This window comes from Coregonus clupeaformis, unplaced genomic scaffold, assembly GCF_020615455.1.
Source record: "Coregonus clupeaformis isolate EN_2021a unplaced genomic scaffold, ASM2061545v1 scaf2182, whole genome shotgun sequence".
In the NCBI taxonomy this organism is placed as follows: Eukaryota; Metazoa; Chordata; class Actinopteri; order Salmoniformes; family Salmonidae; genus Coregonus; species Coregonus clupeaformis.
In genome coordinates this window covers 1-16,434 of record NW_025535636.1, presented here as the reverse complement: position 1 = coordinate 16,434, position 16,434 = coordinate 1, and the positions used below count along the sequence as shown (strand labels likewise).

At 47.3% G+C, this 16,434-nt stretch overlaps 1 protein-coding gene across 1 annotated transcript in view; it reads right to left on the bottom strand.

Annotated features, from left to right (window-relative positions):
* Positions 1-15,068, bottom strand: part of LOC123488330 (dynein axonemal heavy chain 6-like) — a 50,260-nt gene extending 35,192 nt beyond the window's left edge. The window contains 11 exon segments of the mRNA XM_045219241.1: positions 1,979-2,175; positions 3,901-4,024; positions 4,164-4,322; positions 4,578-4,680; positions 5,811-6,046; positions 7,109-7,276; positions 8,821-9,063; positions 10,462-10,602; positions 14,344-14,472; positions 14,474-14,497; positions 14,841-15,068. Coding sequence (XP_045075176.1) covers positions 1,979-2,175; positions 3,901-4,024; positions 4,164-4,322; positions 4,578-4,680; positions 5,811-6,046; positions 7,109-7,276; positions 8,821-9,063; positions 10,462-10,602; positions 14,344-14,472; positions 14,474-14,497; positions 14,841-15,062 — 1,746 coding nt within the window. The 5' untranslated portion in view covers positions 15,063-15,068.
* Positions 15,069-16,434: the final 1,366 nt, after the last annotated feature.

Below are 16,434 nucleotides of genomic sequence, written 5' to 3'. Positions count from 1 at the left end.
GACAGTACAGAGACAGTGGTAGTATTGACAGACAGTACAGAGACAGTGGTAGTATTGACAGACAGCACAGAGACAGTGGTAGTATTGACAGACAGTACAGAGACAGTGGTAGTATTGACAGACAGTACAGAGACAGTGGTAGTATTGACAGACAGTACAGAGACAGTGGTAGTATTGACAGACAGTACAGAGACAGTGGTAGTATTGACAGACAGTACAGAGACAGTGGTAGTATTGACAGACAATACAGAGACAGTGGTAGTATTGACAGACAGTACAGAGACAGTGGTAGTATTGACAGACAGTACAGAGACAGTGGTAGTATTGACAGTACAGAGACAGTGGTAGTATTGACAGACAGCACAGAGACAGTGGTAGTATTGACAGCCAGTACAGACACAGTGGTAGTATTGACAGTACAGAGACAGTGGTAGTATTGATAGACAGTACAGAGACAGTGGTAGTATTGATAGACAGTACAGAGACAGTGGTAGTATTGACAGCCAGTACAGAGACAGTGGTAGTATTGACAGTACAGAGACAGTGGTAGTATTGACAGACAGCACAGAGACAGTGGTAGTATTGACAGCCAGTACAGACACAGTGGTAGTATTGACAGCACAGATACAGTGGTAGTATTGAGAGACAGTACAGAGACAGTGGTAGTATTGACAGACAGCACAGAGACAGTGGTAGTATTGACAGTACAGAGACAGTGGTAGTATTGACAGACAATACAGAGACAGTGGTAGTATTGACAGACAGTACAGAGACAGTGGTAGTATTGACAGCACAGATACAGTGGTAGTATTGACAGACAGCACAGAGACAGTGGTAGTATTGACAGACAGTACAGAGACAGTGGTAGTATTGACAGTACAGAGACAGTGGTAGTATGGACAGACAGTACAGAGACAGTGGTAGTATTGACAGGATAGTGGTAGTATTGACAGACAGTACAGAGACAGTGGTAGTATTGACAGACAGCACAGAGACAGTGGTAGTATTGACAGACAGTACAGAGACAGTGGTAGTATTGACAGTACAGAGACAGTGGTAGTATTGACAGACAGTACAGAGACAGTGGTAGTATTGACAGACAGTACAGAGACAGTGGTAGTATTGACAGACAGTACAGAGACAGTGGTAGTATTGACAGTACAGAGACAGTGGTAGTATTGACAGACAGTACAGAGACAGTGGTAGTATTGACAGACAGTACAGAGACAGTGGTAGTATTGACAGACAGTACAGAGACAGTGGTAGTATTGACAGACAGCACAGAGACAGTGGTAGTATTGACAGACAGTACAGAGACAGTGGTAGTATTGACAGTACAGAGACAGTGGTAGTATTGACAGACAGTACAGAGACAGTGGTAGTATTGACAGGATAGTGGTAGTATTGACAGCCAGTACAGAGACAGTGGTAGTATTGACAGTCACAGAGACAGTGGTAGTATTGACAGACAGTACAGAGACAGTGGTAGTATTGACAGACAGTACAGAGACAGTGGTAGTATTGACAGACAGTACAGAGACAGTGTTAGTATTGACAGACAATACAGAGACAGTGGTAGTATTGACAGACAGCCAGACAGACCCAGTGGGTTGAGGGGAGTGAGGGCCATTAGGACAAAGTGCCAGTGTGGGCAGGGAGTCTGACACAAGGTCTGGCTCTCTGTCTGGCCCGAGGGAGAGAGGTGGGAGAATAGACACTGTCTGGAACAGCCAGGCTTCACTGGGTTTGGTTTAATAGTGTACGGAGAACATCCGGCAATTTTCAGACGCAGGGTGCAAAAGTAGAGTAAAGGTATATAACAGATATTAAGAAATGTGTATGAAGAAACTCTCTATAGAGGCCATACATACCAGGTGTCTCCAGTGCAAGGGGTAGGCTGTGTAGTTTAGAATGGTTATAATATCCCTCTGCTACATACTGTGGTAGGTTATAGTGAGAATTAGCTGGCTGTATGTACCAGTTGTCTATAATGCATTGTAAAGGCTCCGTAGTATGCGACGCAGGCTGCAGCGATGAAGACGTTTCCCACCACGTTGTGGATCTCCTGTTCGAACAGTTCGATACTCTCCTGCCAGCGAACCTGCTCATCCCCCAGAGCTGCTGTCAGCTTCCCTGCCCGGCCCAGCCTCGCCTCGGTCAGAGCCATGGTCTTAGCTGGGGGTGAGGGAGACGGTAGGGGAGGGGAGGAGAGAGTTCATGTAGCAGACAGCAGACAGAGCAGATTGGCACACTGTAGATTAGTCCTGACATGTTCCTGGAACTTGGGTTTGTCTTTGAAAACATTGTGGGAACTTTAAGTGCCAACATGATGGAAATCATGTGCCAGAATCTGCCAAACTCAGTCTGTCAATGGCTCTGCGAGAAAACATTTAAGAGGCCTTGAAGGTCCTTACCCTCCTCCTCCAACTCTTACCCTCCTCTAACTCTTACCCTCCTCCTCTATAACTCTTACCCTCCTCCTCTCTAACTCTTACCCTCCTTCTCTCTAACTCTTACCCAGACCCTCCTCTCTAACTCTTACCCAGACCCTCCTCTCTAACTCTTACCCAGACCCTCCTCTCTAACTCTTACCCAGACCCTCCTCTCTAACTCTTACCCAGACCCTCCTCTCTAACTCTTACCCAGACCCTCCTCTCTAACTCTTACCCTCCTCCTCTCTAACTCTTACCCAGACCCTCCTCTCTAACTCTTACCCAGACCCTCCTCTCTAACTCTTACCCTCCTCCTCTCTAACTCTTACCCAGACCCTCCTCTCTAACTCTTACCCAGACCCTCCTCTCTAACTCTTACCCTCCTCCTCTCTAACTCTTACCCTCCTCCTCTCTAACTCTTACCCTCCTCCTCTCTAACTCTTACCCTTCTCCTCTCTAACTCTTACCCTCCTCCTCTCTAACTCTTACCCTCCTCCTCTATAACTCTTACCCTCCTCCTCTCTAACTCTTACCCTCCTCCTCTAACTCTTACCCTCCTCCTCTATAACTCTTACCCTCCCCCTCTAACTCTTACCCTCCTCCTCTCTAACTCTTACCCTCCTTCTCTAACTCTTACCCTCCTCCTCTCTAACTCTTACCCTCCTCCTCTAACTCTTACCCTCCTCCTCTCTAACTCTTACCCTCCTCTCTCTAACTCTTACCCTCCTCCTCTCTAACTCTTACCCTCCTCCTCTAACTCTTACCCTCCTCCTCTCTAACTCTTACCCTCCTCCTCTCTAACTCTTACCCTCCTCCTCTCCTAACTCTTACCCTCCTCCTCTCTAACTCTTACCCTCCTCCTCTCTAACTCTTACCCTCCTCCTCTATAACTCTTACCCTCCTCCTCTATAACTCTTACCCTCCTCCTCTATAACTCTTACCCAGACCCTCCTCTCTAACTCTTACCCTCCTTCTCTCTAACTCTTACCCTCCTCCTCTATAACTCTTACCCTCCTCCTCTATAACTCTTACCCTCCTCCTCTATAACTCTTACCCTCCTCCTCTATAACTCTTACCCAGACCCTCCTCTCTAACTCTTACCCTCCTTCTCTAACTCTTACCCTCCTCCTCTCTAACTCTTACCCTCCTCCTCTAACTCTTACCCTCCTCCTCTAACTCTTACCCTCCTCCTCTCTAACTCTTACCCTCCTCCTCTATAACTCTTACCCTGACCCTCCTCTCTAACTCTTACCCAGACCCTCCTCTCTAACTCTTACCCTCCTCCTCTCTAACTCTTACCCTCCTCCTCTATAACTCTTACCCTCCTCCTCTCTAACTCTTACCCTCCTCTCTAACTCTTACCCTCCTCCTCTATAACTCTTACCCTCCTCCTCTAACTCTTACCCTCCTCCTCTATAACTCTTACCCTCCTCCTCTAACTCTTACCCTCCTCCTCTCTAACTCTTACCCAGACCCTCCTTCTCTGCGATGCTCTGGTCAAACTGGTCCTGGAGGATCTTAATCTTGTTCTGTACTTCCTGTAGCTGGGCCTGCTTCTCCTTCAGAGTTGCCATGGTAGCGTTCAGCTCCATCTGCAGCCAGAAGGGTGGGATTAGAAAACAAATAACTAATACAGTACTAGGTAAAGAACATCTGACACAGCACTTCCTGTTGACGTTTTCTCTTCCAATATGACCCAGTGGGCGGATGGCGTGCGTGTGTGCCACTGACCTGTGCGGCGGCCAGTCTTTCTTTCTTGGGTCCGACCTCCTTCAGGACTCTGGAGTAGAGGTCCATGGCCCGGACCCACATACACATGGACTTGCAGGCCTTGGACACCTTCTCCACCTTCTCAGGGACGAAGTCCGGGTTGTTCACATACTTCTGGAGCTAAAGAAAAACAACATTATTCAAAATCATCATTATTTAGTTTGTGTCCCAAATGACACCTTATTCTCTATATAGTGCACTACTTTGGACCAGAGGGAGGGGGGTTCTGCAAATGTATTGAAAATCGCACCACACCTTTACAGTAAAACAATGCAGTGAAAGAAATACAAGCAAATAATGAAGCCAATACAGGAAGACATGGTTAGAATAAGATTTTTTAAAAGCAACAATGTCTAAAAGAGTTATTGAACTGACCTTCTGGAGGATCTGGGGCTTAATGTTTTCCTTGTCGTATTCCATCAGCTTCCTGAGGAAGTAGGAGTCACCTAGCACCTGCTTGGCACTGGACCAGTCTGGTCTGGAGAGGGGAGAGGGAGAGAGAAATAAAAAGTTGAGGTAAGGAGATAGAGATAGAGAGAGAGAGAGAACGAGAGAGAAATACAGTGTACATTTACATTTTAGTCATTTAGCAGACGCTCTTATCCAGAGCGACTTACAGTTAGTGAGTGCATACATTTTTTTTTTTCTACTGGCCCCTCCACTGTTGCAACGCCATGCTCTACCAACTGAGCTACATCCCTGCCGGCCATTCCCTCCCCTACCCTGGACGACGCCCAGGCCGCCCCAGGGTCTCGGTCGGCCGCTCAGAGCCTGATTGAACCAGGATCTCTAGTGGCACAGCTAGCACTGCGATGCAGTGCCTTAGACCCCTGCGCCACTCGGGAGAACACACAGTGTATGAGTGTACAGAGGAGAAACACCAAAACACAGTCTCACTGACACGCTAAAACACTGACACGGGTATAACACACGACTGATTCATACTAGCTAACAGGCATGATATGAGTACAGACAGGAAACAGCAGAGAAAACACCAGTCACCATTCCAGATGACATATTATTCTATCTGACAGTCAGAGACAAGAGGACACGAGTCTTCACTATCTCCTTGTCAAGCAGAGCAGTAGTAGAGTCCTGACTGATCGACTGACCTCAGCCAGTCTCCTATACTGTGCCCTACAGCTATCTTCTGTCTACGGGTCAAATGACAACATATTACCTATAGGGTTTGTATGCAGGGATGGAAATGTATCTAGCCCACTAGCCCGAGGCTAGTTCTGTCCAGCTAGTAGAAAATGTCCCCAACTAGCCCGCCGGCTAGATCCATTGTGTCTTTTCAAATATTCCACGGCACAGATTTTCATCCCAAGTTCCATCCCAGTGTGTGTGCATAGGGAGTCACTGGTACAGTAGTATCAGTTGTTGCTACGTTAGCCATCCATACATTGGCAGCCAAGAATAATACGCTATTAGCTAATGCATTAGTTAACCCTTCATGGACTGACTTGCTGCAGAGACACATCAATGATTACGTTATCAATCTGTATCCAAGCATCGCTAGCTGACTGACATGCAGCTGAGATGCATCAATCATAATGTTGTCAATACGTTGTCAACATGTTAACTAAGTGTCGTCAGGGGACTGACTTGCTGCCGAGCAGGATGCAGACAGCCTCCATGACGGTCATGACCATGTCGGGTGGTTTGGTGAAGACCCTGATCTCTGAGATGTCTGCCTTGTCCAGTGAGTCCAGGGCCTTGTTGGCACCTTCCAGAGCGGGCAGAGCCTCGTCTAGATCCCTCTGGGCATCGGCTGCTATGGCCTGGGTGTCCTCAGCCTTCACCTTGGCTAAGGCCTCATCCTCCTTCACCACTTTACGCACCTGGACACACACACACAGAGACAGACAGACAGAAAGACATAGAAGCAGTACACTTGAATAGGCGTGTACATGAAGACAAAACACCAACACACTAATATACACTCTCCCTAGACACACACACTCCCCCTAGACACACACACTCCCCCTAGACACACACACTCCCCCCTAGACACACACACTCCCCCTAGACACACACCCACTCCCCTAGACACACACGCTCCCCCTAGACACACACACTCCCTCTAGACACACACACTCCCCCTAGACCCACACACACTCCCCCTAGACACACACACTCCCCCCTAGACACACACACTCCCCCTAGACACACACACTCCCCCTAGACACACACACTCCCCCTAGACACACACACTCTCCCCCTAGACACACACTCCCCCTAGACACACACACTCCCCCTAGACACACACACTCTCCCCCTAGACACACACACTCTCCCCCTAGACCCACACACTCTCCCCTAGACACACACACTCCCTCCCTAGACACACACACTCCTCCCTAGACCCACACACTCCCCCCTAGACCCACACACTCCCCCTAGACACACACACTCCCCCTAGACACACACACTCCCCCTAGACCCACACACTCCCCCTAGACCACACACTCCCCCTAGACCACACACTCCCCTAGACCCACACACTCCCCCTAGACCCACACACTACCCCTAGACACACACACTCCCCCTAGACCCACACACTCCCCCTAGACCCACACACTCCCCCTAGACCCACACACTCCCCCTAGACCACACACTCCCCCTAGACCCACACACTCCCCCTAGAGCCACACACTCCCCCTAGAGCCACACACTCCCCCTAGACCCACACACTCCCCTAGACACACACTCCTCCTAGACCCACACACTCCCCCTAGACACACACATTCACCTAGAAAAACACCCTCCCCACCCCCACAGAGACTCGTACCTTGTCGGCGCTCTCCTGGTCAACAGCTAGTTTCCCTAGCACCACCCTATACCCACCTTGTCGGCGCTCTCCTGGTCAATGGCCAGTTTCCCTAGCGCCACCCTATACCCACCTTGTCGGCGCTCTCCTGGTCAACAGCCAGTTTCCCCATGAGGGCGTTGACGTCTATAGACTTCTGTTTGAGGACAGGCTCCAGGGCTGACAGGTCTATCTTCATCTTATCCACCAACACGTTGGTCTCCAACAGCTTAGTCAGACCGTTCTTTACCCTGTCACGAGCCTACACACAGGGATTGGAATATACACACACATACACACACACACGCACAAACACACAATTTATTGGATTGACTGGAGAATAGAATTGATGCCCATTCAGAGAAATAGCCACTTTTCAAAGAAACCACAGTGTGCTAAACTGGAGTATTGATATCATTAAACAACAAATACACTACATGACCAAAAGTCCGTGAACACCTGCTCGTCAAACATCTCATTCCAAAATCATGGGCATTAATATGGAGATGGTCCCCCCCTTTGCTGCTATAACAGCCTCCACTCTTCTGGGAAGGCTTTCCACTAATGTTGGAACATTGCTGCGGGGACTTGCTTCCATTCAGACACAAGAGCATTAGTGAGGTCTGGCACTGATGTTGGGCGATTAGGCCTGGCTTGCAGTCAGCGTTCCAATTCATCCCAAAGGTGTTCGATGGAGTTGAGGGCAGGGCTCTGTGCAGGCCAGTCAAGTTCTTCCACACCAATCTCGACAAACCATTTCTGTATGGACCTCGCTTTGTGCACGGGGGCATTGTCATGCTGAAACAGGAAAGGGCCTTCCCCAAACTGTTGCCACAAAGCTGGAAGCACAGAATCGCCTAGAATGTCATTGTATGCTATAGCGTTAAGATTTCCCTTCACTGGAACTAAGGGGCCTAGCCCGAAGCATGAAAAACAGCCCCAGACCATTATTCCTACTCCACCAAACTTTACAGTTGGCACTATGCATTGGGGCAGGTAGCTTGTAGCGTTCTCCTGGCATCAGTCAGACTGCCAGACGGTAAAGCGTGATTCATCACTCCAGAGAGCAGGTTTCCACTGCTCTAGAGTCCAATGGCGGCGAGCTTTACACCACTCCAGGCGACACTTGGCATTGCGCATGGTGATCTTAGACTTGTGTGCGGCTGCTCGGCCATGGAAACCCATTTTATGAAGCTCCGGAAGAACAGTTCTTGTGCTGACGTTGCTTCCAGAGGCAGTTTAGAACTCAGTAATGAGTGTTGCCACAGAGGCAGCGCTATGCGCTTCAGCACTCGGCGATCCCGTTCTGTGAGCTTGTGTGGCATATCACTTTGCGGCTGAGCCGTTGTTGCTCCTAGACGTTTCCACTTCACAATAACATCACTTACAGTTGACCGGGGCAGCTCTAGCAGGGCAGAAATTTGACAAACTGACTTGTTGGAAAGGTGGCATCCTATGACAGTGCCACGTTGAAAGTCACTGAGCTCTTCAGTAAGGCCATTCAACTGCCAATGTTTGTATATGGAGATTGCATGGCTGTGTGTTTGATTTTATACACCTGTCAGCAACGTGTTTGGCTGAAATAGCCGAATCCACTCATTTGAAGGGGTGTCCACATACTTTTGTATATATAGTATATCATGGATGTCTCACAGCCGCTGTATTTTCTATTGCTAATCAGTATTATAGATCTGTCTCTGACAGCCACTAGTTGCTGTCTCTTCTCTCCCAACATGGCCAGGTAGAGGTTAATATTAGTTATTGATTATGAAACAGTATTAATCATTAGTATTATTGATCTCTTACAGCCACTAGTTGCTGTCTCTTCTCTCCCAACATGGCCAGGTAGAGGTTAATCAGTTCCAGGTAAGAGGTGGGAGTAGTGTAGTAGCGTCGTCTCAGCTCAGAGTAGAACCTCTCGGCCATGTCCGTCACACTGACGTGGATCTCCACACACATCTCACTGAAACGATCCTTCATCTCCTCACTGCCAAACTCCACGTTCTGGAAGAAGGTCTGGGACACGGAGAGGAGGGCCTCACGGGGCCACTACAGGGGGAGAGGAAGGGAAGAGGGAAAGAGAGAGGAATGGAAAGAAGAGAGATGGATGAAAGAAAGAGGGATGGTTAGATAGTAGGAGAGAGTGAGTGAAAAAGGAGGAAATGAAGAAAGACAAAGAGAGAGCGTGATCAAGAGAGAGTAAAAATGAACATGATAGACAGAGAGAGAGAGAGAGAGAGAGAGAGAGAGAGAGAGAGAGAGAGAGAGAGAGAGAGAGAGACAGAGAGAGAGAGACAGAGAGAGAGAGAGACAGAGAGAGAGACAGAGAGAGAGAGACAGAGAGAGAGACAGAGAGAGACAGAGACAGAGACAGAGACAGAGACAGAGACAGAGAGAGAGAGAGAGAGAGAGAGAGAGAGAGAGAGAGAGAGAGAGAGAGACTCCTTTTAAACAAGCAGAATAAAGTATTCTCTAAATAAACACCTGACTGCTCCTACTCAGTGGGGGTCACCCTGATGGAGGGATGGGAGCAGAGGAGAGGAGAGGAGAGGAGAGAGGGGATGGTGAAAATAAACAGGCAGATTAAAGGAGGTGGAACGAGAGAAGAGAGGGGCGCGCTTCGCTAATGGACAGCTGGGGCGAGCCCTCGCCCTGTGATCCATCACACACACACACACACCCCGGAGTGCCTGACAAACAATACTGATGGAGATGAGTGGAGGAGCGTTTCACCCTGAGAGCACCCAGTGACAGCATACTCCTCATTACAGAGAGTAAATGAGTGTGTGTTTGATTAAGAGTGGACTATCCACCAATTAGACAGAAATATACACTGAGAGAGAGAGACAGAGAGAGAGAGAGAGAGAGAGAGAGGGGGAGGGAGAGAGAGAGAGAGAGAAAGGGAGAGAGAGGGAAGGGGAGAGAGAGGGGGAGAGAAGGGGGGAGAGAGAGGGAAGGGGAGAGAGGGGGAGAGAGAGGGAGGGAGAGAGAGAGGGGAGAGAGAGAGGGAAGGGAGAGAGAGGGGGAGAGAGAGGGAAGGGAGAGAGCGAGAGAAAGGGGGGAGAGAGGAGGGGGAGAGAGAGAGGAGAGAGAAGGGGAGAGAGAGAAGGGGGAGAGAGAGAGCAGAGAGAGGGGGAGAGAGAGAGCGAGAGAGAGGAGAGAGAGAGAGCGAGAGAGAGGAGAGAGAGAGAGAGAGAGAGGGAGAGCAGAGAGGGGGAGAGAGAGAGAGAGGGAGAGAGAGGGAGAGAGAGGGAGAGAGAGGGGAGAGAGAGGGAAGGGAGAGGGAGAGAGAGGGAGAGAGAGAGGGAGGAGAGGGAGAGGGAGAGGGAGAGGGAGAGGGAGAGGGAGAGGGAGAGGGAGAGGGAGAGGGAGAGAGCGAGAGCGAGAGCGAGAGAGAGAGAGAGAGAGAGGCAATCACACACACACACAGAGAGCGCATGTCCTGACCTGTACAAACCAGTCGATGGTGCAGCAGTTGACCAGAGAGGGGAACATACGACAGCGGGACCTGAAGGCATCTCCTACAGGACTCATACACAACACAATGTGCAGCTTCTCTCTGACCCGAGAGATGAAGAACTGGAACACCTACACACACACACACACACCCAAACAGGAGACACACAGAGGTTACATACACACATACACTACCAGTCAAGTTTGGACACACTTACTCATTCAAGGGTTTTTCTTTAATATTACTATTTTCTACATTGTAGAATAACAGTGAAGACATCAAAACTATGAAATAACACATGGAATCATGTAGTAACCAAAAAAGTATTAAACAAATCAAAATATATTTTATATTTGAGATTCTTCAAATAGCCACCCTTTGCCTTGATGGCAGCTTTGCACACTCTTGGCATTCTCTCAACCAGCTTCACCTGGAATGCTTTTCCAACAGTCTTGAAGGAGTTCCCACATATGCTGAGCACTTGTTGGCTGCTTTTCCTTCACTCTGTGGTCCAACTCATCCCACTCCGCGACCCACACGCTGCAGCGCTGTGGTTCAGCAGATGTGACGCGCTGTCAGCCAATGACTTGTCATTCCCACTCGCCATCACTCACCGCTGTCATCAAATGGAGTCAAGCTACCCACAAGTTCTGACTGAGCTCATACGGTGGTGAGTTTCTCTCTCTTGGTTTCATACAAACTTAGAGAAATAATGAGGAGGGCCCACAATGTGTTTTGTGAGGGGAAGTGCCTAGTAATGAGTCTCTCAAAACGAATAAATTAATAAAACGACACGTCCTGACCAAACATCCACAGCATGACGGGAAACCCAGGAAGTTCTTTCAGAACAGGGCATTGTGCTTCAGGAAACAGTGCTTCGACAGTGGAAAAGTAAGTCAGGTAGCACGGCATTGTCGTCATTTTTATAACAGGTGATAAGCAGAAATAAGGGAGGACTATCTCTCATAGTAGCAGATGTGAGTCTGTCTTTATCTCTCATAGTAGCAGATGTGAGTCTGTCTTTATCTCTCATAGTAGCAGATGTGAGTCTGTCTTTATCTCTCATAGTAGCAGATGTGAGTCTGTCTTTATCTCTCATAGTAGCAGATGTGAGTCTGTCTTTATCTCTCATAGTAGTAGATGTGAGTCTGTCTTTCAAACATTTCCCTTGTACACAGCTATAACAGCTAGATAGCTAACGTTAGCCAAAGCAAACTAGCTAGCTACTGATAGTGAAACCTTAAGTAACAGTACAGATGAAAAATGATCAGGCCTACTGTACATATTTACTGTAGAAATTATTGGTGAAAACAAGTCTAGGTTGGAACTGTTGCTGTTGCTGTTGCAAGCAATCATTTTTATTCTGAACTGGAATAAACTGATTGAAGCAAGATGCTTTTTGAGGCAAACCCACTCACACAGTTCTGGGTTGCGAATCTACAGCAGGAAGCGGTCTCCTGCCTGGCTGAGAAAGCAGTAGATGTTCTGATCCAGTTTGGCACCACATACCTATCCCAGTCAGGGTTCTCAACTCTGGCGTACTTAAAAAACAAGTACAGAAACAGACTCCATGCTGAGCATTACCTCAGGGTTGCACTGTCAAAAACTGAGCTCAGAATAGACATGCTTGTTGAAGCTTCAAACAGCCACACAACTCTCATTAGGACTGTGTGTGTGTGTGTGTGTGTGTGTGTGTGTGTGTGTGTCTGTTTTCTGGTCTACATCAGTTTATTCCAGTTCAGAATGAAAATGATTTATTGTATTTTAACAGCAACAGTTCCAACCTAGACAGATATCTAAGAGTGTTTTTAAGCGGGGAAAATAAACATGAATAGCTATTTATATGGGTATTTCATTTCATTGTTGTTTTTGTCTATATTGCATTTGTTTTAAGCATAACGGCAATGAAATGTACCAATATTTACGTATAGTTGCATGTTTTCATAAGCTTGGGTCCCAGGAAAACACAGAATGTCTAATTTGGGTCCCAGGCTGAAAGAGTTTAAGAATCCCTGCTCTAACACATGAGAGGATATCAACGAGTGTAGTTTAGACTGAGGCCAAACTCATACATGAATGATTTTTTCCACATTTTGTTACGTTACAGCCTTATTCTAAAATGGATTAAATTACTTTTTATCCCTCATCAATCTGCACACAATATCCCATAATGAAAAAAAAAAAAAAAAAAAAAACATTTGCAAATGTTTCTACAACTTGATTGGAGTCCACTTTTTGGTAAATTCAATTGATTGGACATGATTTGGAAAGGCACACACCTGTCTATATAAGGTCCCACAGTTGACAGTGCATGTCAGAGCAAAAACCAAGCCATGAGGTCGAAGGAATTGTCCGTAGAGCTCCGAGACAGGATTGTGTCGAGGCACAGATCTGGGGAAGGGTACCAAAAAATGTCTGGAGCAATGAAGGTCAGCAAGAACACAGTGGCCTCCATCATTCTTAAATGGAAGCTGTTTGGAACCAGCAAGACTCTTCCTAGAGCTGGCTACCCAACCAAACTGAGCAATCGGGGAAGAAGGGCCTTGGTCAGGTAGGTGACCAAGAACCAGATGGTCACTGACAGAGCTCCAGAGTTCCTCTGTGGAGGTTGGAGAACCTTCCAGAAGGACAACCATCTCTGCAGCACTACACCAATCAGGCCTTTATGGTAGAGTGGCCAGACAGAAGCCACTCCTCAGTAAATGACACATGACAGCCCACTTGGAGTTTACTAAAAGGCACTTAAAGGACTCTCAGACAATGAGATTCTCTGGTCTGATGAAACCAAGATTGAACTCTATGGCCTGAACAGTCACTTGGGGCGGCAGGTAGCTTAGTGTTTAAGAGCGTTGTGCCAGTAACCGAAAGGTCGCTGGTTCTAATCCCCGAGCCGACTAGGTGAAAGATCTGTCGATGTGCCCTTGAGCAAGGCACTTAACCCTAATTGCTCCTGTAAGTCGCTCTGGATAAGAGCGTCTGCTAAATGACTAAAATGTAAATGAACGCCAAGTGTCACGTCTGGAGGAAACCTGGCACCATCCCTATGGTGAAGCATGGTGGTGGCAGCATCATGCTGTGGGGATGTTTTCAGCGGCAGGGACTGGGAGACTAGTCAGGATCGAGGGAAAGATGAACGGTGCAAAGTACAGAGATCCTTGATGAAAACCTGTTCCAGAGCGCTCAGGACCTCAGACAGGTGCGAAGGTTCACCTTCCAACAGGACAACCACCCTAAGCACACAGCCAAGACAACGCAGGAGTGGCTTCGGGACAAGTCTCTGAATGTCCTTGAGTGGCCCAGCCAGAGCCCAGACTTGAACCCAATTGAACATCTCTGGAGTGACCTGAAAATAGCTGTGCAGCGACGCTCCCCATCCAACCTGACAGAGCTTGAGAGGATCTGCAGAGAAGAATGGGAGAAACTCCCCAAATACAGGTGTGCCAAGCTTGTAGCGTCATACCGAAGAATACTTAAATTTTTATACATTTGCAAACATTTCTAAAAAACAGTTTTTGCTTTGTCATTATGGGGTATTGTGTGTAGATTGATGAGGGAAAAACAAAACAATGTAATCCATTTTAGAATGAGGCTGTAATTTAACAAAATGTGGAAAAAGTCAATGGGTCTGAACACTTTCCGAATGCACTGTACATTTTGTTTTGAATAAATAGCTAGCTTTATACAAATACATGTATAAATATTAATAAATGGTACACGCATAAATATTACACATGCATTTTATTTCACCTTTATTTTGACAGGGAGTCATGCTGAGACCAAGTGTGTGTGTGTGTGTGTGTGTGTGTGTGTGTGTGTGTGTGTGTGTGTGTGTGTGTGTGTGTGTGTGTGTGTGTGTGTGTACTCTACTGTACCTCGTCTCGGTTTCCCTCGTTGATGCCGGCCTCCTTGGCTCTGGGCCGTGTGACAGCCAGGACCTGCTCCAGATCATCCTTCTCAAACAGGTTGGGCACCTCTCCACTGTTCAACATGTTGTTGATGTCCCTCTAGGAACTCCTCTACCACAATCTGATGACCAATAATACTCATGTAATGGAGGGGGTGATGTAAACGTGCCTGAGAACTGAAGACTGAAGCAATAGCTTCCAGGGCTACTGCCTTGGCTTTTGCTCAGTGGGGTAATGAGGTCTTGAGTCGGTTGGTTTGACAAGCTAATGGTCACAGATATACACTGGCTCATAACTCCTTCATTAGCTGTCTGGTACAGTCTTTATGGTGTAACCTGCTAACTACCCATCACATAACCTACATAACTACTACTGTCTGGTACAGTCTTTATGGTGTAACCTGCTAACTACCCATCACATAGCCTCCATGCACAAACACCTGTACTTGCAAACTCTCCCCCTACCTGTGTATCAGTGAAGAGGAACACCATGTCCTTGCCCTCCACCCCAGCCATCTTGAACAGTCGTCTCAGGTCTTCATGGAAGCTGTCGTAGTTATAACCTCGGCTCAGTTCTATCTGGAAGCAGCGCATGCCGCACATGTGGGACGCCAGCCGCGTCAGTGACTGTTTCCCCGTGCCCCCCACGCCTACCAATAGGGCGTTACCTCGCTCCTGCCGGATCATACGAGCTATCCTATAGGAACAGAGGGGCGGGGTTAGGAAGTAAGCAATTTAACAAATTGAAGCATAATAAAAAGACATACAGTACCAGTCAAAAGTCTGGATACACCTACTCATTCAAGGGTTTTCCTTTAGTTTTACTATTTCTACATTGTAGAATAGCAGTGAAGACATCAAAACTATGAAATAACACATATGGAATCATGTAGTAACCAAAAACAAATCAAAATATATTTTAGATTTTAGATTCTTCAAAGTAGCCACCGTTGGCCTTGATGAAAACTTTGCACACTCTTGGCATTCTCTCAACCAGTTTCACCTGGAATGCTTTTCCAACAGTCTTGAAGGAGTTCCCACATATGCTGATCACTTGTTGGCTGCTTTTCCTTCACTCTGCGGTCCAACTCATCCCAAACCATCTCAATTGGGTTGAGGTCGGGTGATTGTGGAGGCCAGGTCATCTGATGCAGCACTCCATTACTCTCCTTCTTGGTAAAATAGTCCTTACACAGCCTGGAGGTGTGTTGGGTCATTGTCCTACTGAAAAAAAATGATAGTCCCACTAAGCGCAAACCAGATGGGATGGGCGTATCGCTGCAGAATGCTGTGGTAGCCATGCTGGTTAAGCGTGCCTTGAATTCTAAATAAATCACAGACAGTGTCACCAGCAAAGCACCCCACACCATAACACCTCCTCCTCCATGCTTCACGGTGTGGAACTACACATGCTGAGATTATCCGTTCACCTACTCTCGTCTCACAAAGACACGGCGGTTGGAACCAAAAATCTCATATTTGGACTCATCAGACCAAAGGACAGATTTCCACCGGTTTAATGTCCATTACTCGTGTTTCTTGGCCCAAGCAAGTCTGTTCTTCTTATTGGTGTCCTTTAGTAGTGGTTTCTTTGCAGCAATTCGACCATGAAGGCCTGATTCAAGCTGTTTCCTCTTAACAGTTGATGTTGAGATGTGTCTGTTACTTGAACTCTGTGAAGCATTTATTTGGCCTGCAATTTCTGAGGCTGGTAACTCTAATGAACTTATCCTCTGCAGCAGAGGTGACTCTGGGTCTTCCTTTCCTGTGGCGGTCCTCATGAGAGGCAGTTTCATCATAGCGCTTGATCGTTTTTGCGACTGCACTTGAAGAAACTTTCAAAGTTCTTGAAATTTTCCGGATTGACTGACCTTCATTTCTTAAAGTACTGATGGACTGTCGTTTCTCTTTGCTTATTTGAGCTGTTCTTGCCATAATATGGACTTGGTCTTTTACCAAATAGGGCTATCTTCTGTATACCAACCCTACCTTGTCACAACACAAATGATTGGCTCAAACTCATTAAGAAGGAAAGAAATTCCACAAATTAACTTAATAG